The 26,328-nt window shown below is 48.7% G+C and overlaps 1 protein-coding gene across 1 annotated transcript in view; it reads right to left on the reverse strand.

Annotated features, from left to right (window-relative positions):
• Positions 1-26,328, reverse strand: part of PMFBP1 (polyamine modulated factor 1 binding protein 1) — a 2,019,859-nt gene that overhangs the window by 796,682 nt on the left and 1,196,849 nt on the right. The window contains exon 30 of the mRNA XM_085636957.1: positions 19,466-19,592. Coding sequence (XP_085493083.1) covers positions 19,466-19,592 — 127 coding nt within the window. The remainder of the gene's footprint in view (positions 1-19,465; positions 19,593-26,328) is intronic.

The following is a 26,328-nucleotide window of genomic DNA, read 5'->3' on the forward strand; positions in this document are numbered from 1 at the left end:
GATGAGCACCGGAGTACCCAAGTTACCTAGCCCACAGGCTGCGGGTGCATAGGGGTGAAGATGCGTCGTTTTCGTAGTCGACTCCTATGGATGCCTGAAGAAAGATGCTGACAGGCAGTCAGTGAAGAGTGTCCGGTGGATCCCAAGGCTGGGATCAAGAAGAGAAGAAACCTGCAAGCAGAAGGGACAGAGTCAAGGTCACTAGCCAGTGACCACGTGGAACCAGGAAGGAACCAGGCGATGTCGTGAAGGTTGCAGGTGAAGGTGAAGCTTGTCGCTGCAGCCAGGAGGACCAGGAAGCGTCGAGGACGACCAGGACCAGGAGGCGAGCTGTCCCACGAAGGCTCTTGCTGTCGGCGGCGTCGAAGTTGGACTAGGACTCACCAAGCCTTGGCAAGCGGAACCCACGAAGAACGAAGGACTTGCTTCTGGTGCAGACCAGGAAGGTCTGGGGTGCTTCTTCTTTGCAGAGAAGCGGGAGCCAGTCTGGAGGAGCCAAACCAGCGCAGAAGATTTCAGGGTGCGTCGTCACAAAGGCCACTAGCCAGCGGGCAAGCAACCGGACAGACGCGGCAAGCAGGAAAATGCTGAAGGGCCCCACGCAGGACTCGTGGAGTGTGGGGGGCTGATCTTCGGTGCAGATGGTGCTTGGGGTTGGGGCTTCTCAATCCCCGGTGCACAACTTCGAGGGTACCTCAGAAGCTGCGCTTTAAGTTACTAGCCACTTTTTCCAGGTAGCCGGTCCCACGTCGCTCGTCGCCTCCACGGATCTCAGCTTTGCTGTCGATGTGGATCAGGGTCGGAGAGGTCTGGAAGTCAAGGCTCTGGTCAGGCTCTGCAGTTGGTTCCTCGTAGAACGTGGGCAAAGCAAAGGGTAGTCTCTTGATGGTGCCTGTTTGCACAGGGTAGCCACTCCTTGGCTACAAGGGAGATTCTTCAGTCTTCTTCTTTCGTCGAATGTCGAAGGTCCAGAGTTTCTGTTCAGTTTTGCAGGTTCAGGATAATCTAAAGTCTTGAGGCCCAACTCCCACTCTTATACTAATCTGGGGGGCTGGGATACCTGCTAGGTCACGCCTTATGGGTGGGACCTGGGAGGGGGTGGTTACACCCACTTCCCTTTGTCCAGTTTCGCGCCAGAACTGGGGCTGGAGTGCCCCAGCGCCGGTTTGAACTGGACTATGCAAGGAACACCTTGTGTGCCCCAGGCATGTCTCATTCCTTTCAGCCCACCCTGCCCCAATACACTAAAGGCTGTCTGGGGAGGTGCTAGCACCTCCCCAAGCAGGAAACCTATTGTCCAGGCCTCCCTGGCTGGGATCACTCCCAGCTGCAGGAGGTCAGACTTGTGTCGTGGCAGCAGCATCCATTTTGTGATGCTGAGGCTTTGGTCAGAGGCTAACAGTTGAAGTTTGATTTTAACATGTCTTTCCCTCTAGAAGGGGGGAATAATATTCTCATGTCCAGAAATGGCATGGGGGTATTATTCCACAGTGTTAGACACCTTACACGACATGTTTCGATAAAGCCAAACCATAGTTACCATAACCGTCTAAGATTATAAGGCACTTTAAGAGTATATGGTAGGCTATATCATAGAACAGCTATAAGGACAAGGTTCCGAAAGCTGCAGACAGGCTCAGCTCATGCTAGAGCACCATCTCACATGTTACCAAGCACTCTGCCTCCAGGATTGTCAAGGCCTGCCATAGGAGTGACTGATAGGTACACATGTGTCTATATGTAAGTTAGGTATAGGAATACTACACCTAAGCAAGGGGTGATTACACGACCTTGCCCCAGCTGAGTGATCAGCCAGTTGTGTCAAAATGGAAGGCCAGGCCAGGGGTGGCATAATACATGCTGCAGCCCCTGGTAGGCCTAGGGTACACCTATGCCCTGGGTACCTAGGGTACACTGTACAGGGGCCAATAAGGTGATCCTATCCAAATGGGTTATGCACCTAAAGTACATAGTATTAATTTAGAGAGAGAACAGCAGGGCTGTGGGTCTGATTAGCAGGCCCACAGCCACATCTAAGTCGAAAACCAGTAAAGCAAAAGCAAAAAGTGGGGGTGAACATAGAAAGCAGATCCTACTCTCCTACACAACCCCCCCCCCCAAACTTAGGGACATTAAACTAACCTTGACCAGTTGAGTCTTCATGTTCTAAGTGGAAATATCTGGAGAGTCCATCTGCATTGGCATGGTCAGTCCCAGGTCTATGTTCCACTGTGAAGTCCATCCCCTGTAGGGAAATGGACCACCTAAGAAGTTTGGGATTTTCACCCTTCATCTGATTTAGCCACAAGAGGGGCTTATGGTCTGTCTGAATCTTGAAGTGAGTGCCAAACAAGTATGGCCTCAGCTTCTTCAGGGCCCAAACCACAGCAAAGGCCTCCCTCTCAATAGCTGACCAACGTTTCTCTCTAAGGGTCAGCCTTCTACTTATAAAAGCAATGGGCTGGTCTTGACCATCTACATTCAGTTGTGAAAGAACAGCTCCCACACCTAACTCAGAAGCATCTGTCTGGACAATGAACTCTTTGGAGTAGTCTGGACTTTTCAGAATAGGTGCACTGCACATGGCCTGCTTCACAAATGCTTTTTGACAGCTTACTGTCCACTGAACTTTCTTTGGCATCTCCTTGGAGGTCAAGTCATTAAGTGGTGTCACTATGGACCCATAGTTCTTAACAAACTTTCTGTAGTACCCAGTCAGGCCCAAGAAAGCTCTGACCTGAGTCTGGGTAGTTGGAGGAGCCCAGTCCTTTATGGTCTGGATCTTGCTCTCCAGTGGTTGAACCTGACCCCCACCAACTAGGTGGCCCAGGTATACAACCTTGCTCTGCCCTATCTGGCACTTAGTGGCCTTGATAGTGAGGCCTGCCTTTTGCAGGGCCTCTAAAACATTCCTCAGGTGGACCAGGTGATCCTCCCAGGTGGAGCTAAAGACAGCAATATCATCAAGATAAGCTGCACAATAATCATCCAACCCAGTAAGGACTTGATTCACCAACCTTTGGAAAGTGGCAGGTGCATTCTTCAAACCAAAGGGCATTACCACAAATTGATAATGTCCTCCTGGGGTCGAGAAAGCAGTTTTGGCCTTTGCACTCTCAGCTAGTCTGATTTGCCAGTAGCCTGCTGTTAGGTCAAATGTGCTCAAAAACTTAGCAGCTGCCAGTCTGTCAATGAGCTCATCTGCCCTAGGTATTGGGTGGGCATCTGTCCTAGTGACAGCATTGAGACCTCTGTAATCCACGCAAAACCTCATCTCTCTCTTACCATCTTGGGTGTGAGGTTTTGGCACAAGAACTACAGGACTAGCCCAAGGGCTCTCTGAAGGTTCAATGACTCCCAGCTCCAACATCTTTTGTACCTCAACTTTTATGCAGTCCCTGACATGGTCAGGTTGCCTGTAGATTTTACTCTTCACAGGCAGACTGTCACCAGTGTCCACCTCATGGGTGCACCAGTTTGTCTGACTTGGGGTCAGAGAGAACATATGTCTGTAAGATTGCAGAACCTGTCTGCAGTCCTGTTGCTGATGGACAGTGAGGCTGTCAGAAAAGACCACACCGTCAACTGAGCCATCATCAGGGTTCTGAGTCAACAGGTCTGGGAGAGGGTCACTCTCTTCCTCCTGCCCCTCATCTGTAGCCATGAGTAGCCCCATGTCTGCCCTGTCAACATATGCCTTCAATCTGTTGACATGAAGCACCCTGTGGGGGCTTCTGGGAGTCCCAAGGTCCACCAAGTAGGTGACTTCTCCCTTTTTCTCAACAATAGTGTGGGGTCCAGACCATTTGTCTTGGAGTGCTGCTGGGGCCACTGGCTCCAACACCCACACTTTCTGCCCTGGCTGGTAAACAGTCAGTACAGCCTTTTGGTCATGCCAAGCTTTTTGGAGTTCTTGGCTTGCCTCAAGGTTTTTAGAAGCCTTCTTCATATACTCTGCCATCCTGGAGCGGAGACCAAGTACATAATCCACTATGTCTAGTTTGGGTTGTCTGAGAGGTCTCTCCCATCCTTCCTTCACCAAACACAGGGGTCCTCTTACAGGATGCCCAAACAAAAGCTCAAAAGGGCTGTAGCCAACCCCCTTTTGTGGGACCTCTCTGTAAGCAAACAGAAGGCAGGGTAAAAGGATGTCCCATCTTCGCCTAAGCTTGTCTGGTAATCCTTTTATCATTCCCTTTAGGGTCTTGTTGAATCTCTCAACAAGCCCATTGCACTGTGGGTGATAGGGTGTGGTGAACTTATAGTTAACACCACACTCCTTCCACATTGCAGTCAAGTATCCTGACATGAAGTTAGTACCTCTGTCAGAAATGACCTCCTTTGGAAAGCCCACTCTGGAGAATACTCCAAGCAGGGCCCTTGCCACAACAGGAGCTGTTGTGGTCCTCAGGGGAATTGCTTCTGGGTACCTGGTGGCATGGTCCACTATCACCAGTATGAATCTGTGCCCAGATGCTGTTTGTGGGTCCATTGGTCCTACAATATCTATGCCCACTCTTTCAAAGGGGACCCCCACCACAGGTAGTGGTATGAGGGGGGCCTTTGTGGTGCCACCTGATTTGCCACTGGCTTGGCAGGTGACACAGGAGCGACAAAACTCCTTAGTATCTTCTGACATATGGGGCCAGTGAAAGTGAGGGACAAGCCTGTCCCAAGTCTTGTTCTGGCCTAAATGTCCTGCAAGGGGAATATCATGGCCCAAGGTTAGAAGGAAGCCTCTGAACTTCAGTGGTATGACCAACCTCCTGGATGCACCAGGCTTGGGGTCTCTAGCCTCTGAATACAGTAGCCCTTCATCCCAATACACTCTATGGGTACCTTGAGCATTACCTGCAGCCTCAGCAGCAGCCAGCTGTCTGAGGGGTTCAAGAGAGGGGCAGTCTAATTGAGCCTGCCTCAGATCTGCCCTTGAAGGTCCCCCTGTCCCAAGAAACTCAACCTGATCAGGTTCTAGTTCTTCTAGGACAGTTCCTTCAGGGCTCTCAGAATCATCCTCCTGGGAGGGCTGATCCACCACCTGAGGCAGGGGGGAAGGCACAGCCTTAACCCTGCTGCTCTTTCTCTTGGGTTGTGACTGGTCCATAGTTTCAGGATCCAGCACTTGTTCAGTGGTGCACTTTTTGGCCTGTGACCTGGTCACAGCAAGGACATGTGCATCTATCCCCAGCATTTCTGCATGGGTCCTATACTCCACTTCAGACCAAACTGAAGTTTCAAGATTATTGCCCAGTAAACACTCTACAGAAAGGTCTGAACTAACAACAACTTTCTTGAGGCCAGTTACCCCTCCCCAGGAGAAGTTAACAATAGCCACACTATGGGAGGTAGTGGCATTGCTAGCGTTGGTCACTAGGTAATTCTCGCCTAGTATGATCTGTCCAGGGTCCACAAAAGCAGGTGTCACCATTGTGACACTAGCTCCAGTGTCCCTGTAGGCCTGAGCCATTCTTTGGTTGATAAAAGGAGTCTGTCTGTACTTGCCCAGGTTACTGGGGCCTACAGTAGAGGACAAAGCTAAGTCCCCATCACAGATCAGAACAGCCTGAGTAGGTACTCTGACTAGGCCAGAATCCTCCTCAGTTCCCAGGGTTAACCCTACTACACCCTTTTGCTGGGAACCACCACTTACAGCTGAACTAGGGGGTACAGTTGCCTTAGGGGCAATGGTGGCTGGGGGCTTATCCTTTTTGGTGCACTAAACCAATGTGAGTTGGATTTACAATAGTTGCACCATGGTTTCTTTTGGCCATTTTTCTTTTTATCCTTTTTGGAACCACCCTCCCCCTGAGCCTTTTGGGGGCCTGGTGAAGACTTCTGGTCTTTTTGTTTCTGCTCATTACCCTTCTGGTCTGCCTTTTTCTGATCACCGCCCTGGTTCTGGTTTTTCTGCTTAACTCTAGTCCTGACCCATCTATCTGCCTTCTTTCCCAATTCTTGGGGAGAAGTCAGATCAGAATCAATCAGGTGTTGATGCAATAGCTGGTTTTGACAGTTGTTAAGTATTTGTTCTCTCATGATCAAATTATACAATCCTGTATAGTCCTTAACCTTACTTCCCATTAGCCAGCCTTCCAGAGCCTTAGTGGCACAATCTACAAAGTCAGTCCAGTCCTGAGTCTGTGTCTTCTGGGTATCCCTGAACAACAACCTGTATTGTTCAGTGGTTAGGCCAAACCCATCAATCAGAGCACTCTTCAGGACAGTGTAATTATCTGCATCCTCATCACTAACTGTGAGGAGCTTGTCTCTTCCTTTCTCAGAGAAGGAGAGCCACAAGATAGCTGCCCACTGACTTTGGGGTACCTGCTGTACTTTGCAAGCTCTCTCCAAAGCAGTTATCCATTTGTGGATGTCATCCCCACACTTGTAGGGAGGGACAATCTTGCTCAGGTTTCTATTATCATAGGGCCTGTCTCTATCTCTAGGAATGTTGCTGCCACCAGTGGGTTCTAACCCACTTAACTTTTGTTCTCTAGCCAGAGCAAGCTTCTCTTTGGCAAGGGCAAGTTCTTCCCTCTGAATCCTCAGATTAGCCTCCCTCATTCTGGCTGCATGCTCCTTTCTCTCAGGTGAAGTCATTCCCCTGTGAGAGGAAGCATTAGAGATGTTAGAGACATGGGAGTGGATGGATTCCCTTGAAGGGGATCTGTCCCTCCTGCTTCTCTGTGTAAGCCTACTTGGGGGTCTGTAAGGGGGGACCCCATGCAAACTCCCATGTAAGCTTAGGTTAGCCTGGCTAAGTCTTCCTACTTGGCCCTGGCTGTCTACCTCTTCATCTGAAGTCTCCTCTGAGGTGGGTAGACCCTCCTCTGTGCCTAGGGCACCTGCCTGAGATGCCCTAAGAATGTCATACTCCTCTAGGAGTTGCCTTAACTGAAGGAGGGTAGGGTTTGCACCCTGTTTTATTCCTCTGGAGGTACACAAGTGTCTCATCTCCTGGAATGTTAAGGTATCATATCTAGAGGGGGTCTTTTGCAGACCTGATCCTCCTGAGAGAGCATCCACTTGATCTCCTCTCAGAGACATGATCTAGTGAGGGTGTGGTGTGTGCACCTACCTACACTAGTTGTATCTACTAAACCTCTCTAGTAGTTGTAGTCAGGGTGTGTTACTCCCTTCAACCTACAACTACAAAGTCCAGTAGGACTTAAGTATTATAATCTATGTTATATGTACCTAGACAATATCTGTGTGATCTTTCAATTTAGTATCTCAAGATTACAATGGTATTACAACAGCAAGCTCAGATCCCAACCGCTGCTCACCAATGTGAGAAGTTGGCCTGATGTATGATGTCACTAGTTCTAGTGTACACCTTATATCAGTCCAAATACCCTTATGGTGATTGGTTGTAAAGTCAACCTTATAGACCAGCTATCCTAGTGGTAGCATGGACAAGAGCAGTCTTAGGCTAAACTCTGAATGGCATGTGAAGCCAGCTGTGATACCATATATAATCCCTTGAATACCAAATGAAAGGACACCACAACAGATATATATAAAATAAAGTGTATTTATTCTAAGCAAACCCTCAGCACTCTTTATGAGATTAGAGGTAAGTACAACACAGTCTTATTTATGCATACATTAAGTCACACAGGTAAGTAATACAGTTAGGCCCTAGGGGCCACGCAAACCATATACTAAGTAAGTGGTATAAGAACCACTGTCACGGAAATAGAATAGGCCTAGGCCTAGGGAATCGCTGGGGCTACACTACACTAGCGTTAGTTAGGAAGTGGGAGGCCCACGGGATTCGTGTGCAGAGTGGAAACACTCACGCGTAATGCGTAAAAGTCAATAGCAATAGTACAGTTTAGAAAACAGTAGATTTAGGACACTTCCGGAGTAGCTAGGAAGTTGAGACTTGAAAACTAGACACTAGGATAGTCACTATCCTGATGAGCACCGGAGTACCCAAGTTACCTAGCCCACAGGCTGCGGGTGCATAGGGGTGAAGATGCGTCGTTTTCGTAGTCGACTCCTATGGATGCCTGAAGAAAGATGCTGGCAGGCAGTCAGTGAAGAGTGTCCGGTGGATCCCAAGGCTGGGATCAAGAAGAGAAGAAACCTGCAAGCAGAAGGGACAGAGTCAAGGTCACTAGCCAGTGACCACGTGGAACCAGGAAGGAACCAGGCGATGTCGTGAAGATTGCAGGTGAAGGTGAAGCTTGTCGCTGCAGCCAGGAGGACCAGGAAGCGTCGAGGACGACCAGGACCAGGAGGCGAGCTGTCCCATGAAGGCTCTTGCTGTCGGCGGCGTCGAAGTTGGACTAGGACTCACCAAGCCTTGGCAAGCGGAACCCACGAAGAACGAAGGACTTGCTTCTGGTGCAGACCAGGAAGGTCTGGGGTGCTTCTTCTTTGCAGAGAAGCGGGAGCCAGTCTGGAGGAGCCAAACCAGCGCAGAAGATTTCAGGGTGCGTCGTCACAAAGGCCACTAGCCAGCGGGCAAGCAACCGGACAGACGCGGCAAGCAGGAAAATGCTGAAGGGCCCCACGCAGGACTCGTGGAGTGTGGGGGGCTGATCTTCGGTGCAGATGGTGCTTGGGGTTGGGGCTTCTCAATCCCCGGTGCACAACTTCGAGGGTACCTCAGAAGCTGCGCTTTAAGTTACTAGCCACTTTTTCCAGGTAGCCGGTCCCACGTCGCTCGTCGCCTCCACGGATCTCAGCTTTGCTGTCGATGTGGATCAGGGTCGGAGAAGTCTGGAAGTCAAGGCTCTGGTCAGGCTCTGCAGTTGGTTCCTCGTAGAACGTGGGCAAAGCAAAGGGTAGTCTCTTGATGGTGCCTGTTTGCACAGGGTAGCCACTCCTTGGCTACAAGGGAGATTCTTCAGTCTTCTTCTTTCGTCGAATGTCGAAGGTCCAGAGTTTCTGTTCAGTTTTGCAGGTTCAGGATAATCTAAAGTCTTGAGGCCCAACTCCCACTCTTATACTAATCTGGGGGGCTGGGATACCTGCTAGGTCACGCCTTATGGGTGGGACCTGGGAGGGGGTGGTTACACCCACTTCCCTTTGTCCAGTTTCGCGCCAGAGCTGGGGCTGGAGTGCCCCAGCGCCGGTTTGAACTGGACTATGCAAGGAACACCTTGTGTGCCCCAGGCATGTCTCATTCCTTTCAGCCCACCCTGCCCCAATACACTAAAGGCTGTCTGGGGAGGTGCTAGCACCTCCCCAAGCAGGAAACCTATTGTCCAGGCCTCCCTGGCTGGGATCACTCCCAGCTGCAGGAGGTCAGACTTGTGTCGTGGCAGCAGCATCCATTTTGTGATGCTGAGGCTTTGGTCAGAGGCTAACAGTTGAAGTATGATTTTAACATGTCTTTCCCTCTAGAAGGGGGGAATAATATTCTCATGTCCAGAAATGGCATAGGGGTATTATTCCACAGTGTTAGACACCTTACACGACATGTTTCGATAAAGCCAAACCATAGTTACCATAACCGTCTAAGATTATAAGGCACTTTAAGAGTATATGGTAGGCTATATCATAGAACAGCTATAAGGACAAGGTTCCGAAAGCTGCAGACAGGCTCAGCTCATGCTAGAGCACCATCTCACATGTTACCAAGCACTCTGCCTCCAGGATTGTCAAGGCCTGCCATAGGAGTGACTGATAGGTACACATGTGTCTATATGTAAGTTAGGTATAGGAATACTACACCTAAGCAAGGGGTGATTACACGACCTTGCCCCAGCTGAGTGATCAGCCAGTTGTGTCAAAATGGAAGGCCAGGCCAGGGGTGGCATAATACATGCTGCAGCCCCTGGTAGGCCTAGGGTACACCTATGCCCTGGGTACCTAGGGTACACTGTACAGGGGCCAATAAGGTGATCCTATCCAAATGGGTTATGCACCTAAAGTACATGGTATTAATTTAGAGAGAGAACAGCAGGGCTGTGGGTCTGATTAGCAGGCCCACAGCCACATCTAAGTCGAAAACCAGTAAAGCAAAAGCAAAAAGTGGGGGTGAACATAGAAAGCAGACCCTACTCTCCTACAGCTATCATCTACAATATTCATAGGTAATGTCTTAAGGACAACCCCTCCTTTCCCAGGTTCTTGGCCCTGGCTTTCCCTTGTCGCGCTTACATTGGATCTATTATTTTCTTTGCACTTTCCCATCTTTGTAGCCTTGGTAATTTTAGTAGCGGGATGTTTTTTGTAGTATCGCTTGCTTGTGCTTTTTTTGGGGATTGCTCCCTCCCTTATTCCTTTTCTTGAGATATTATTGTTAGCTGTCTGACTATCTGACTGGGGGGCTACCGAGGTGTTTTCTATGATTGCCAAACCCCGTGAATCAAGAGTACTACAATCTTGAGTATCAGAATATGCACTGGTAGTACCATGAACCTCTGCATTAATATGTAGTGTATTAGGATTAATTGGAATATTCTCAGGGGTTCGTAATGGGGTTCGAGCTGTAGCAATGTGGCCCATGGAAGACCTTTTAGCCAAGGCAAGATCTTGGGAAACCCTCCTCTCCATAAGGACAATACCCTGATCTATTAGTGTATTTGTGCGAACTATAAAATCATCTAAAGTTCCAGTTAGTTTGGAACTACCTGACACAGCTTTACTGCTTCTAGTTTCGCGTGACATCATATCAATATGGTCTGGGTAACTGAGCACGAATGGAGAATAGCAACATTTTGGGCGTATTTAGCTAATTGCTATGACAATAATGATAGTTAAGCAATAGAGTTCCTTTCAAATCGATGGAAGGGGAACACCAATATCTATTGTATCTATCAAATCTGCCCACATCGACATATAAAATGAATAGCTGTCCATGTAATGATAAATAATAACACTAGTATGCTTACGATGTCCGATGCATACACAACGAAACGGCCAACGTCCCTGGCCCAGTCCAGTCTCCTCAGGCCTCTGAGGGCCTAAGAGGGCCCGCCCTTTGCCCGGGCTTAGCCCGGCGCCCGCCCGCGCGCGTCCCGCGTCGCGGGGGCGAAGTTCAAATTTATGCGCCTCCGTGCGCGCTTATTGCGTAGGCGGACTTCCGCCGCTGAGGCTCCTGGGGGCTGAGGTCCTGCGCTCTGCGGCCGCGGTGTGGTGTTGTTGCGGCGGCGGCAGGAGGGCTCTGTGGGAGGCCAGGAGAAGCGCCGGGGACCAGGTATGAGTCAAAAGGTTTTCTGGATTCACCACGTAAAGAAGTAATGTGGAATAATCCTCCTCCGATTGGCATATGTTTAGGATTGAGAAAAGTCAATTAAAGTATTCCATAAAGTATTCCATATAGTATTCCTCAGTAATTATAGTATTCCTCAGTAATCAAAAAGCGCGAGTCTCAAAAACGTTGCTTTCACCTTGTACTCGAAAGTCCACAAATCAGAAAAGCATAACTATGGTCAACGCGTCTCCGCGCGTCAGCCGTTTAAAGCGCAACTAGTGCTATTCACAAAGGAAGATTAATCACAGGAAAAGCGCTGCTCAGAATACGCACGTGCCGCGTATCACACTGCCAGGGGATTAGCGCGATTCAAGGCAACTTCAAGAGTTCAAAATAACGGTTCTAGCGCTGCCGCGCGCTTTACCTTGCTTTACCTTGCTTGAGGGAACTCGCCTGCCGTCTGCAGATTTGGTGCAACTTCAAGAGTTCAAAATAACGGTTCCAGCGCTGCCGCGCGCTTTACCTTGCTTGAGGGGACTCGCCTGCCGTCTGCAGATTTGGTGCTGGAGCGAGGTAAATATACGGCAGTGAATCTTCGAAGTGTTGGGAGAAAAGGAAACAGCTCCTCAGCCTGCCAAACAGCTCCTCAGCCTGCCGGGGTCCCATTATTTTGCATTTTGGTGTCACCCCATGTGATGGTGTCACCCAGTGCGGTCCGCACCCCCCTAGTGACGCCACTGAGTTAGCATTTACCGTGAGGTTATAATGCACTTAAGAGTATTGAATATGCTACTTACCAGTATGCATCTGTTCTTGGCATGTAGGGCTGCTGACATTCATATCTGTGCATAGATCGCCGCCTAGTGTTGGGTCCGGATGATTGCACATTGTTGTCCTGGAAGACTCTTCGAAGTATCCTGAGATGGGTGACTCCTCCCCTGGACCACAGTGGGCATGGGCATCCTCTCCATCCCCAGATTGTTTTTCGCCATTGTGGCAGTGATGGAGTAGATACAGGAAGTGATGTCCATGCTATACAGTAATTCTGAGAGCTGCAGCTGCGACAGGCGCCGGGGAGGAGGGTGGGCGATATGAATGTCAGCAGCCCTACATGCCAAGAACAGATGCATACTGGTAAGTAGCATATTCAGTTCGAGGCATGTGGGCTGCTGAATTCATATCTGTGCATAGAATACACAGCAGTACCTCCTATTAGCGGCGGCTACCCGTGCCAGCTGCAGCAGTCTGAAAAAGAGTTTTGAGAACAGCCTGTCCTACAGCTGCCTGCTGTTTTGAGTGTACATCTACACAGTAGTGTTTTGTAAATGTATGTATAGTGGACCATGTGGCTGCTCTACATATTTCTTGTAAAGGAATGTTTCCCAGGAAAGCCATGGAGGCCCCTAACTTCCGTGTTGAGTGGGCTCGTGGTGGAATCGTTAATGTGCGTTTAGCTTTTTGATAACAAATTTGGATACATTTAACGATCCATCTGGCTATACCTGCTTTGGAAATGGCGTTGCCTTTGTGTTGTGGAGAGAAGGCAACAAAGAGTTGTTTAGTCTTCCTAAAGTTTTTAGTTCTGTCAATATAGTACATGAGGGCCCTCTTTACATCTAGTGTGTGGAGCATCCTCTCAGCGACATTTTGTGGGTTTTGAAAGAAAACAGGCAGTTCGATGGTTTGGTTCATGTGGAACTGCGATATTACTTTAGGCATGAATTTGGGGTTGGTACGCAGTACGACCCGGTTTGCGTGAACTTGTATAAATGGCTCTTGAATGGTTAGTGCCTGGAGTTCACTAACTCGTCTTAAGGAAGTGATGGCAACCAGGAAAGCCACTTTCCAGGTAAGGAATTGAATCTCACAAGAATGGAGAGGTTCAAAGGGTGGACCCATTAGTCTGGTGAGGACCAAGTTGAGGTTCCACACCGGTGCTGGGGGGTGCCTTGGGGGAATCACCCGTTTAAGTCCTTCCAAGAAGGCTTTGATGGCAGGCACTCTGAATAAAGAGAGGTGCTGCCTGTTTTGGAGATAGGCTGCTATTGCGGTTAAATGGACACGGATTGCTAGATTGCATCGGTATAGGTGTAATAGATAGCAGATTATGTTCTGAATAGATGCGTCTAGCGGGTTAATGTCATTGTTGTTGCAATAAATGACAAACCTCTTCCATTTGGCTGCATAGCAAGCTCTGGTAGTGGGTCTCCTAGCTTCCTTAATGATTTCCATACAGTCAGGTGGCAGGTTTAGGTAGCCAAACTCTAGGACTTCAGGAGCCAGATTGCCAGGTTCAGCTGTTGCGGATCTGGGTGTTGAATTTCTCCATGGTTCTGCGTCAAAAGCGCGGGTTTGATCCGCAGCCTTTGATGCGGCACCACGGAAAGTTCCAGAAAGGTGGTGTACCATGGCTGGCGTGCCCATGTTGGAGCAACCAGGATGAGTGTCAGTGAGTGCTGTCGCAGTTTGCGTGCCACCAGCGGTATCAACGGTGCTGGGGGAAAAGCGTACGCAAATCTGCCGGACCAGTTCATCCATATCGCATTGCCCTGCGACTGTGGATGTGGGAACCTGGCGGCAAAGCTTTGGCATTTTGCGTTTTCCCTTGTGGCGAATAGGTCTATCTCTGGATGACCCCACTGCTGGAAGTACGGTTGGAGTACTGATGGGTGTAACTCCCACTCGTGCATCTGGTGGCTGTGTCTGCTGAGCAGATCCGCCATCTGGTTGTCTTTGCCGGGGAGGTGTTCCGCCATGAGGAATATGTTCCTCTCAATGGCCCACTTCCACATGCTCTGAGCCAGATGAGACAACTGTGGAGAGTGTGTTCCTCCCTGCTTCTGTATGTAGTACATGGCAGTCATGTTGTCCGTCCGGATCAACACGACCTTGTTGCACAGGTGTACTTTGAATGCTTTCATTGCCAGGAAGATTGCCATCAGTTCCAGAAGGTTGATGTGCATCTTCTTTTGTTGTGTAGTCCATAGTCCCTGCACTGTGTAATTGAGTACATGAGCTCCCCATCCCTGGAGAGACGCGCCCGCTGTCAGTATTATTTGTGGGACAGGCTCTTGGAACGGTCGGCCCTTGCAAAGGTTTTGTGGATTCCACCAATGCAGAGAGTTGTATGCCCGACCTCTCACCAACACTAGGTCTTTCAGCTGTCCTTGAGCCTGATTCCACTGACGTGCTAAGCACTCCTGAAGCGGGCGCATATGTAGTCTCGCGTGTGGGACTATGAAGATGCAGGAGGCCATCATGCCTATCAACTGCATGAACACTTGCGCCGGAAGGGAGTGTTGAGGTTTGAATTTTGAGATCAGCAGTTGCATGCTGTTGATTCTCACTAAAGTTGGCTGAGCTGTGGCAGCCAGAGTGTTGATTGTCGCGTCTAAGTACTGTTGTACGTGCGCAGGTTGGAGACTTGATTTTGGGTAATTTAGTGAGAATCCCAGATCGTGAAGAAGGTGAATGGTGTGGGACATGTGGGTGGCACATTGTTGTGCTGATTTGGCCTGAACTAGCCAGTCGTCCAAATAAGGGAAGACGTGAATATTTTGTCTTCGCAGATGCGCGGCCACTGTCGCCAGGCACTTGGTAAAGACCCTGGGCGCTGTTGTTACTCCGAAGGGGAGAACTTTGAACTGATAGTGATTCCCCTGAATGGTGAATCTGAGGTATTTCCTGTGTGAAGGGTGTATTGGTATGTGGAAGTATGCATCCTTCAGGTCTAGTGTAGCTAGGAAATCCCCCTGAGTGAGTAGTGGGAGAACCTGTTGGATGGTGAGCATATGGAAATGCTCCGACAGTATATATAGGTTTAGGGGTCGCAGGTCTAGGATAGGTCGGAGCGAGCCGTCCTTTTTTGGGATCAAGAAGTACAGAGAGTACACTCCTGTGCCCTGCTGGGCGGTGGGCACTACTTCTATGGCCCCTTTTGCGAGCATAGCAAGCACTTCTTGCTGGAGTAAATGTAAGTGTTCGGCTGACATTGGACGGTGCTTTGGTGGTATATTGGGTGGAGTGGAAGTTAGTTCCAGACAGTACCCATGTTGAATGATGTCCCTGACCCACCTGTCCGTGGTGATGTTCTTCCATGCGGGCAGGAACAGCTGGAGTCGTCCCCCGACAGGTGTTAAGTGGTCGGGGGGTAGGGAGAGGGCATCACTGTTTGTTTTTTGGGGAGGACCTGGTGTTGCCATATCCACGTCCCCTGCCCTTGGCGCTGGATCCACGATATCCACCCCTGTTGTTTTTGTCGTAGGTGGTTTGTGTGCCACCTTTGGCATACTGTTGTTGTGACCCCTGGCCTCTTGACGTTTCCCTATTTCCAGTGCGACGAAAGGAGCCACTACGAAATTGTTGGGTTTGTAGCGCCCCCATAGATTTGGCAGTATCTGTGTCTTTTTTTATTTTCTCTAGGGTAGTGTCAACGTCTGGGCCAAATAAAAATTCCGTGTTAACCGGTAAGTTGAGGATATTGTTTTGGATCTCGGGTTTGAAGCCTGAGATGCGTAACCAGGCATGGCGTCGTAACATGACACTAGTGTTTATTGCCCTGGCCGCTGTGTCAGCTGCCTCTAGGGCGCATTTTATGGACGCATTAGTGAGGAGTTGTCCTTCTCTAATGAGGAGCTCCGCTGACTCTTTATACTCCTCTGGTAGGTGTTGGAGCAGTGACTCTAGCGCGTCATAATGTGACCTGTCATAACGTGCCAGGAGTGCTTGTGTATTGGCAATGCGCAGGATATTGGCTGCTTGCGCTGCCACACGTTTGCCAGATGTTTCAAGGACCTTTGACTCTTTGTCTGGGGGAGGAGCATCACCAGTTGTCTGTGAGTGGGCTCTTTTGCGAGCGTTGGCAACCACCATAGAGTCTAATGGCAACTGACCCCTAATGTATTTAGGGTCACCAGGTGCAGGCTTATATTTCTTTTCAATCCTGGGATTTAAGACTCGGGCTCTTGTGGTGTCTTTGAAAATGTCTGTGGCAGGCTTCAGAACCCCTTTAAGCATGGGCAGAGTCTTGACAGTTCTTTCCGAAGATGCGAAAGTGTCAAGCAGGAAGTCCTCCTCAATGGCGTCAGAGTGCAGTTCCACCCCATGATGAGCAGCAGCCCGTTCGATAAGGGCATTAAATGCGGCCGTGTCCTCTGTGGGAGAAGTTTTAATATTGTAGAGTTGCGCATCCTGAGCATGTGGCGTGACACTTGGGTCTGTGGGGTCATCCCATGCCTGATCAGGATCCTGTGTTTCATCGGGATCTGCGTCCCCGGGGTAGATGGTATCGTCCCCACCATATTCCTGCATCGGGTCCGATTTAGAAGGGGTAGGAGAAAAGGACTGCGGATCTAAGTGAAGGGGATGGAAGTGTTCTTGTAGCACTGGTTCCTGCTCCGCCGGTAGCTTGCGTTTAAGAGGAATTTTGTATGGCACCACTTCCCTGACTGGAGTGATCTTGCGCTTGTGGAGCATGAGCCTGCCAGTGTCGGCGTCGATAAACTGTGGCCCTGAAGGGTCGTGTTCTGTTAGGCCAGAGGTGGTGGACTGTGTGTGGAGGACACGTGTCCGAATTTGAAAGAGTTTCGGTGCCGATGTCGGTGGCAGCCCAAAGGTAACGTTGGTGGGCTCCGAATGCACTGTGCCGGGTGAGGTAGTGTGGGGACCCGAGGTAGAGTGGAGGGCTACCTGGTCCCGGATACGTTGGAGAGATGCAGAGACCTGTTGCACAGCAAACTGAGATGGTGGTTTGGTGGGCATCTTGGTAGTAGGTGTGGAGGCCGACCCCGACTTTTTTGTCGGAAGGGGGTCACTGGCTTGAAGGGATGCATCGATAGTCGACGTAGTCGAGGACTTCTTCGGTATCGGTGCTTTAGGCGTCGGCGTAGCCGAGGCGGCCATTTTGACTGCGGAGGCGACGGGCTTCGGTGTCGGCGCCGAAGGTGTCGGTGCCTTGTGGTGCACGAGGGCGCGCTTCTTCTGTGCGTCGACCGCGTCTGCTGCGGTGAGTTCGGCGCCGAAGTCTTTTTGTACGCGTTCGGAGCCGACGACTTTCTTCGGCGTCGGCGCCGGGGCAGTGGACTGTTACGACGCCTTTGATCCGACCACCACCAGTTTCGCTTTCGATTTGGAAGAGACTGGGGCGATGGATGTTTTAGGGTTTAACAACCCGGTCGTCTTGGGTAATATTGGCTCTTGCATAGTGTTCAGTGCCGGGCCGGAAGGCGGGGCCGAGGAACCATGGATTAGGTCTTGGGTAAGGCCCGAAGGCGATCCCTCGACCGGAGCCTGACGACTAATTTCGGCCTCCGTGTTGACGGATTGGCCTAACTCCTCGGGAGAGCTGTCTTCTTCAGCCCCATAGGCTTCGTCGATGTCCCCTACCTCGTCGACGGCTTCTTCACGTCGAAAGAGCTCTTCGTCATCGTCGTCCGATCGGGAACCATGCTCCGAAGCGGGGCTAGATAGTATTTCTTCCACGCTCTCGGCGTCCTCGTCCTCGGTGCTGAATATGTTGGTGGGTGCGGGCGCTGCCTGCTGCGCCTCGAGCCTCGCTGCCCGTCGGTTCCGTAGCATTTTCTTGGATCGGAACCGCGCGCAGGCCATGCATTTTGATTCGTCGTGATCCGGCGAGAGACATTTGTTACAGACCGGGTGGACGTCGATGTGAGGGTACTTGGCGTGGCACAACAGACACCTCTTGAACGGAGTTCTCGATTCCATCGTCGATGGAGCGTGGAAGTTTGGACCAATTCGATTCGAAATTTTGAAAAGGGTGTGGAGCACTAGAACTAGTAGTCGACACCGAACGGTAACTGTACCGACGAAAACTATAGGCCTTTTGGCCTAAAACTAAGTATTCCGAAGTTGAGCTAAGATAGTTGCATCCGAACCCAATGGCGGAAAAAAACAATCTGGGGATGGAGAGGATGCCCATGCGCACTGTGGTCCAGGGGAGGAGTCCCCCATCTCAGGATACTTCGAAGACTCTTCCAGGACAACAATGTGCAATCATCCGGACCCAACACTAGGCGGCGATCTATGCACAGATATGAATTCAGCAGCCCACATGCCTCGAACATGGTAGGCTGCATCACAAACAACCCCAGAATAGAGGTTCTGAAAGCTGCAGAGGGGCTCTGCTCATGCATGGGCACCCTCTCACATAAAACCCAGCACCCTGCCTTCAGGATTGATAAGGCCTGCCATAGGGGTGACTGATAGGTTTATAAGTGCAGTGATATGGATAGATATAGGGAACCTATATATAAGTAAGGGGTGCATACACCACCTTACACAGGTTGCTGTAGCAAACATGTTGTGTCATTTTGAATGGTCTCCCAGGGGTGGCATAATACATGCTGCATCCCCTGAGAGGCCTCTGGGGTACCTATGCCCTAGGTACATAGTATACCATATACTTGGTAGCCCAGAATCCAATCTGAAGTGTACCTAAAGTACATGCAATCAATTTAGAGAGAAAGCATCTAGGCTGGGGTCCTGGATAGCAGGATCCTAACCAGACTAAGTCGAAAACAGTGAAACATTAGAAAAAAGTGTGGGTAACTATACGAAGCAGATCCTACTCTCCTACACTTACCATTCCTGAAAACGATTCTAGTACAGTAACGGAGGCTTAACTCTTTCGACAGCTTGTGTTTTAAAGAGAGAGGACTCTTCACCTGCAGGACTATTGGTTTGGTGTGTGTTGCCTCTACTATTGTTCACAGACGGAGCTTTTAGACAGTGGGACTCTCTTGATGTCAATATTTGCACCACTTTCATCAGTTTAAGAGCATATGGTTTAAAACTGATCTATCACGAGTGAACAATAATACTGTATCAATCTGTAATGTTTACAAATAAAACCCGAAAGTACAATAAACAACAAATCATCTCTTAAGATAAATTTGAACCCTGGGACTGAAAAGTAAAACTACCACAACAAAATATTCAACACAGTAATGCACACTGAGGAAATGATATGACCTTCATAAATGAAGAAGGTAAAGCACAAAAAAGCTCAAAAAAGGTCTGGAACAGAAGTCTACAAACAAAACAACTTGGGCCAACCTGGGGCACATCTGTGAAAGAAATCACAACACATCATATTTCAATAAACACCTGGAATAAAAGTCTCAATGGTACACAAATTAACTTCCTAAAGCAGGGGCATTGCAAATCTGCTAAGGTGGGAGGCTATCAGTCCATCCATATTTGTAGTCACAAACAGTGGAGGTAAGGTCTCATTATGTGTGAAAATAAGTGGTGAAGAAATTCAAGCATCATTGCTCTCCCCATTCTGAGTCTTACCTTTCATTGTGTTGTTCTTCTGTTCTGTTACTTTAATCAGCTCTGTGGCAAGGTCCTGCACCCGGTTACGGCACTCTGTGGCTTGCTGCTCATGCGTTGCACTTCCCTCCTCCGCAAGACTGAGCTTCTAGACATTAGGAAAAAAGGCATCTGAGACTATGTTTGATCACCAAAGCCAATTGATAAAGCAATTGTGAGAAACATCAAACAAGAATCAAAATTCACTGCCACACAGGAGTAGTCTTATTACTGATTCTACCAATTCTAAAGAAAAGGAATAAAGGGGTGGAATTCTTTTTTTTAACCATAGTATGGACGCTGATGCTAGGGGGAAAAATATCATGATGGCAGTCAATTCTAATTTTGGAGACTGAAATGTCCCCAAAGGTGTGACCAGTAAAAGTCTTCACAGAAGCACAAGTGACAGCCTTAGAAATTCTCATCAAAGTCATTTGCCTGTTTGAACAAAAGGATGTTCTGTGAAGCAACTGACTGAGCCCTGATGTCCACCATGGTAAGGTTCCTTTGCCCCCTCACATCACATATTTATTCATTCATTTGCACAACATGATCAAGGTTCAGGAGTGTCAGAGCATTTTTACAGAGCTCATTGATATATCACAAGTCAGATCAATTAAACATATCGTATAGACAAAAAAAAGTAATATATACATGTACAGAAAAGATTGTGAGTTAAATACACAACTTTGTGGTACAATGCTGTAGATACAATAGCAAAGGGAACATTCAAAACTTGCATTAACTAGATTATGTAGCGTGGGAGGGCTTACCCAGAGGTATAAGTAAACATGTGCACACAAGACTGAAATAGGTCGTACATTCTCACGGAACTGTAATCAAGGGACTGACCCAGAGCAAGGCTGCCTAATAAAAGTTCTGATCTTAACAGGTCTTAAACAATGCTTCTGTTTTAATATTCTTCCTAATAAAAACACATCATTCAATTACCCAAATACATATGAGGAAGAGCTGTCAACTCTCTTGTAGAGTACACTTTCAATCATTCCAGCAGTGGGCAAAGCCCATTAAAATTCACAATCCAGCAAAGTTGTCTTGAGAAGAACCCACAACCATTAGAAAGTGGTTTTAAAACCATATCAAATTCTGATCGCTGAACCTATAATCTGCTTAAAATGTCAGTTTGCTACTACATTGTCCCCCCTGAAGTGCTGTTGCTTACCACTAATGATGTGCATTATCTATGCATAGTCAATAAGAACAATAGTTACTTACCTGTAATCTGTGGTTCTCCAGTATTGGTGTCTTTCATAGATTCACATGCCTGAATCATTTCCCGTCGTCGGAGTGGGAGTCCCACGGTACATAGAAAAGCAATAATCATGCATATAATAACCAAAAACCTTGGTAACCTGAAACCAGGAAGTAAAGTAGCCTAAGCTACAAGGAAAAACTTCCACACCTATGACTATCACAGTCATTATGTCCAGTCCAAACTGCAGCCAATCAGGCGACAGCACCCACCAGAATGTTCTCATCAGAGGCTCAGGCTCTCAGATTTTCTCGCACAGGAGTGAACCAATACATAATAGCCTAAAAGCCTCTGAGGGGAGGTGGGCGGGTTGCATGTGAATCTATGAAAGACACCAATACTGGAGAACCACAGATTACAGGTAAGTAACTATTGATCTTCTCCAGTATTTGGGGTGTCTTTCAAAGATTCACATGCCTGAATCAGAGTAGATAGCAGTACGTAACCTCATGCTCATAAGACGCTGTTTTTGTATCTCAGCCAATATACATTATCAAACGGTATATCTGCAGAGAAATACATGTGTGTATCAACATATGCAGAACAATTTCAAGATATAGAAATAGTATGGAAAAAAGCGTCTTAAATAAAGCATAGTGGAGGAGGGAGAACAGAGGCTCACCTTATTTGAAAAGATTGCGTAGAACAACTTGTCCCACTGATGCATCTGCATCACTTACAGCTTCCAAACAGTAGTGTCTGGTAAAAGTGTGCCTGTTGGACCATGTTGCCACTTTACAGATCTGGTGAAGAGGCACACCGGCGAAAAGAGCTGTGGATGAAGAGATTGCTCTTGTAGAGTGCGCTCTTGGGGTCGCTTGCAATGGTCTTCCTGCTTGATCATGGCATAAGCAAATTGCAGCAGAGATCCAACGAGCAATGGTTGGTTTTGAGACCGAATGTCCTTGGCGTGGTTTGCCATATGCCACAAAGAGTTGGTCCGATTTACGTATTGTTGCTGTCCGTTGTAAGTAGAACTTGAGACATCTTTTGATGTCAAGGGAATGCAAAGCTTTTTCTGCAGCTGTGAGCGGATTTGGGAAAAAAGTTTTTAAAATTATAGTTTCATTAAGATGGAAATCCGTCTGGACCGTTGGCATGAATTTTGGGTTAGTGCGCAGCACTACAGATTTGGATGTAAATTGTAGAAAAGGTGGATGAATAGTGAACGCTTGGAGGTCACTAACTCTTCTGGTTGATGTCAAAGCCAGCAATAAGGAAACCTTCCAAGAAAGGAACTTCAAATCCACCTTGTGAATGGGTTCGAAAGGGTGCCGCATTAGATGTGTAAGTACTATATTAAGGTGCCAAGAAGGAGGTGGACGTCAGAGCGGAGGGAACATCCGGAACAACCCCTTAAAAAATTGTTGAATGACTCTATTGGAATAAAGAGAGTTAACACCATCCTGCCGAAACCTTGAAATCGCAGCCAAGAACACCTTCAGAGTAGAATGGGAGAGACCGGACCTTGCCAACTGTAGAAAGAATGGCAGAATTTGTTCCGGTCTTGCATGAATAGGGTGGAGATTGGCAGACTGACACCACATGCAAAATCTCTTCCATTTTAGTTTGTAAGTTTTAAACGTTGCTGGTGCTCGAGCATTAGCCAAAACCTACCGACAGTCTGGAGGAATATCTAGGTGAGCAAATTCTAGGTGTTGAGGAGCCATGCCGCTAATCTCAGCGATGCTGGGTCCGGATGACAAATTTGTCCGTTCTGGAGGGTCAGAAGATGCGGAATTGGCCGGAACTGGATGGGCTCGCACTCCGAGAGGAGGAGAAGTTCCGTAAAGCAGTACTGGTGGGGCCACCTGAGAGCAATTAATATCATGCGGCAAGGTTGTTTCTTGATCTTGCGCAGGACTCGTGGAACCAACGGAATCGGTGGAAAAGCGTAGGCCTATATTTGTGACCAATTCATCAAAAATGCATTTCCGAGTGAGTCTTTGCGGGGAACCCAACTTGCAAAGAATGGGCATTTGCGGTTCTGGCTGGTTGCAAAGAGGTCTAGATGGGGATGCCCCCATTTTTGAAACACCCTGTCTAGGGATGGTTGATGCAGTTACCATTCGTGATTTGATGTTGTGGATCTGCTGAGGGAATCCGCCAGAACATTGGTGACTCCTGGGACGTGAATGGCTTTGAGGCTGATTTTGTGACGAATCGCCCAATCCCAAATCTCTTGTGCTTGCTGAGATGACAGGGATGACCTCGTCCCACCTTGCTTGTTCAAGTAATGCATACTTGTCGTATTGTCCGTTCGTTTTAGTATGCATGCTCCTCTGATGATGGCTCGAAAGGATTTTAGAGCCAAGAATATGGCTCGCAGCTCTAGGAGGTTGATATGCCACCTTTTTTGTTCTAAAGTCCACTTGCCGTTGACTGTCATTCCTTGAAGGTGCGCCGCCCATCCCTCGAGGGAAGCATCTGTGGTGATGGTGAAATCCGGCATTTCGACTAGAAATGCACAACCTTCTTTCAAGTTCTTTATCTGGCTCCACCAATGAAAGGCTTCCTGCATCCGTACGGTGACGTGAATGATATCCTCGAAAGATCCTGTAATCTGGAGCCACTGAAGGTTGAGCTCTTCCTGTAGTGGCCTCATTCTGTATCGGCAGTTGGGAATCAGATGAATGCAGGAGGAAATCATTCCTAGGAAGGATTTGTACAAACGGATTGAAACACACTCTTTTGACAGCAGTGAGCGCGCGAGGTTGCATATCTTGATTTGTCTTTCTTTTGAGACAAAGGCGTGGGTCAGTTTTGTGTCCAGGGTTGCTCCTAGAAAAGTCCTTCTCTGCGATGGAGCCAGATGAGACTTTTCTAAATTTATGGAAAGACCCAGAGACTGGAAAAGTAGGAGGCACTTCTGAACATGTTCGGACGTTGTTTTGAAAGAATTCGCCTTGATAAGGCAGTCGTCTAAGTACAGGAAAATTTGAATGCCCTGCAGGCGAAGGTGTGCCGTGACAGGCGCTATGACCTTTGTAAATACCCGGGGTGCTGAACGGAGTCCAAATGGAAGGACTCTGAATTGAAAGTCTCTGCCAGCCACTCTGAACCGTAGACATTTTCTGTGTCTTGGAAGGATGGGCACATGAAAATAAGCGTCCTGGAGGTCGAGGGTGGCCATGTGATCCCCCGCCGAAAGTAACTGTAGAATTTCTCGAAGTATTAACATTCGGAAGGACAGCTTCTTTAAGAATTTGTTGAGGGCGCGAAGGTCGAGAATAGGGCGCCATTCTCCCGACTTTTTCCGGATGAGGAAAAATCTTGAATAGAAACCTGTTCCTCTTTGTAACAGAGGGACTTTTTCGATTGCCCCCTTCCGGATCATCAGATTTATTTGGGAAAAAAGCTGATGAGCAGGGGGAGGACCCTTGGAAGAAGAATTTGGTGGAATCTTTGTGAATTCCAGAGCATGGCCTCTGGCTACTATATCCAAAACCCACTTGTCTGTAGTAATTTTGGACCAGTTCGAATAGAAGTGGGATATTCTTCCTCCAATTTTTATCTGGGGCAGCGGCAGAAATGGTGGCAGGTGGCTGACCTCATTGTTTTTTATTGGGCTCTCGTCCACGAAAGGATTGCTTCTTTCTTCACTGCGAATAAGAATTACTTCACTGTCCATTGGATTGCTGCCTGTAGTTTTGGAATTTTTGGCCAGTCTGGGAGGATTGATAAGAACGCTGCTGATTATAACCTCCCCTGTTGGAGAAGGATCCACGTCCTTTGGCACCACGGAAGGAAGATTTTCGGAACTGTAGGCTGCCAAGAGACCTCGTCGTCTCTGTATCTTTTTTAATAGTCTGAAGGGCTTCATCAACATGCTGTCCGAACAGAGACTCTCCATCAAATGGCATATCGGTGATTTTCGATTGGACTTCTTGACGGAAAGATGCTGACTTCAGCCAACCTTGCCTCCTCAGTACTGCAGCACCCGCCAATTGCCTGAATCCAGTAGATGCCACATCTATGACTGCATCGATGATTTCCGCCGAGGTATATTCCCCTTCTTGTAAGATTTTTAAGGCCTCGGACTTTGAAGGCTCCGGCAGCATATTTATGTAGGGGGAGATGTCGGACCACATCTGGCGATCGTATCTCCCTAATATGGCTAGGGAGTTTGCAGCCCGAACCGTGGTTGCCGCCATCGTGGAGACCATTTTCCTGATTGCATCCAATCGTCTGCCATCTCTGTCAGGTGGAGCTGAAATAGGAGACAAGGGGTTCCTGGCCCGTCTCTGCGCCGCCTGGGCTATGACGGAGTCAGCTTTAGGCTGGCCGATGAGACATGCCGGTGAGTCGCTTGGTGCCTTATATTTTTTGTCTAACCATGGTAAGACTGCTGGGAGAGAATTTGGTGTAGCCATGATCTTTAAGCCCTCTTTCCAAATGAAATCTATAATCGGAATTGTCCTAATCTGTTCCCTTGGTTGGTCTTTAAAATCGTAGCGGAAGCAGCCATCCTTTTTCGCTTCCATTGGAATAAGAAATCTCTTAGTTGCTCTCTCCATAAGGAGATGAAAACTTCCAATATCCACCGGAGGAAAGTCCACGGGGGCCAGAGCGGCTGGTGACGGTGTTTGTATTTGATAGTCCTCCCACTCCGACAGCACTGAATGGTCACCCACCTCTCCCTCTTCTCTGTCCTCGTCAGTAGTATTTGCGTCATGTGAATGACGAGATGGCAATGGAGAAGGTGGTCTTGGAGATTGGAAAGAGGGTATGGGAACCCTTGGCATAGGCGTAGACGGAAGAGACTCCGCCGATTCCAAAGGAGGGAAACGCCGATAATAGTCCTGTAACATATATTGTAAGTTGTTCAGCAGGTCTAACGGCATTTGTGCAGAAGGAACTGAGACAGGAGGTGGAGGTTGCGGTTCAGTACCTGGATCTTCCTCCTGGTCGTCATCCTGGTACTTGATATAAAGTTCTGATGGACTCCTTGCAGTCCGAAATCTGTCATCCTCCCCAGATTCGTCGTCCTCATCATCCTCCTCCGAATCTAAAAGCTGTTCCGGCAGTTTTAATGGCGATAAGGTTTCCAAAGAGGATCCACGGCGTTGAAGAAGAGAAGTCGCCGTCGACGGCTAGTTGGATAAGGCAGACGCCGAAGTTGCAGTCCAAACCTGCATATCTGTGCAGGTAGATAAGAGAGGCGTCGACGAGTGTGCCGTCGACGGAATCCTCGACGATGGCGGTGGTGGCAATAATACCTGGTCTGATACGGAAGCAGTCTTCGACGACGAGGCCTTTTTCGTCGACGAAATGTTAGCCGTCGATGAGGCTATCTTCGTCGACGAGGAGGACGACGACGAGGCAATCTTCGTTGACGAGGAAATCTTTATCGTCGACGAGTTAGTCTTCGCCGACGGAACGGCCGTCGACGGCACGGTAGCCTTCGTCGACGAGGTGGCCGCCGACAAGGTGGGCGTCGACGCAGCAGTCGATGAAATCTTTTTTGCCCTTACCGTCGACGGAGCGGAGACGAGTGGTGTCAATTCCTTCGTTGACGAGATGGGTCTGACACTCACGGAGACCAGCGTCGACGGAGACGAAGCCGACGTCA

This window comes from Triturus cristatus, chromosome 12 (assembly GCF_964204655.1).
Source record: "Triturus cristatus chromosome 12, aTriCri1.1, whole genome shotgun sequence".
NCBI lineage: Eukaryota > Metazoa > Chordata > Amphibia > Caudata > Salamandridae > Triturus > Triturus cristatus.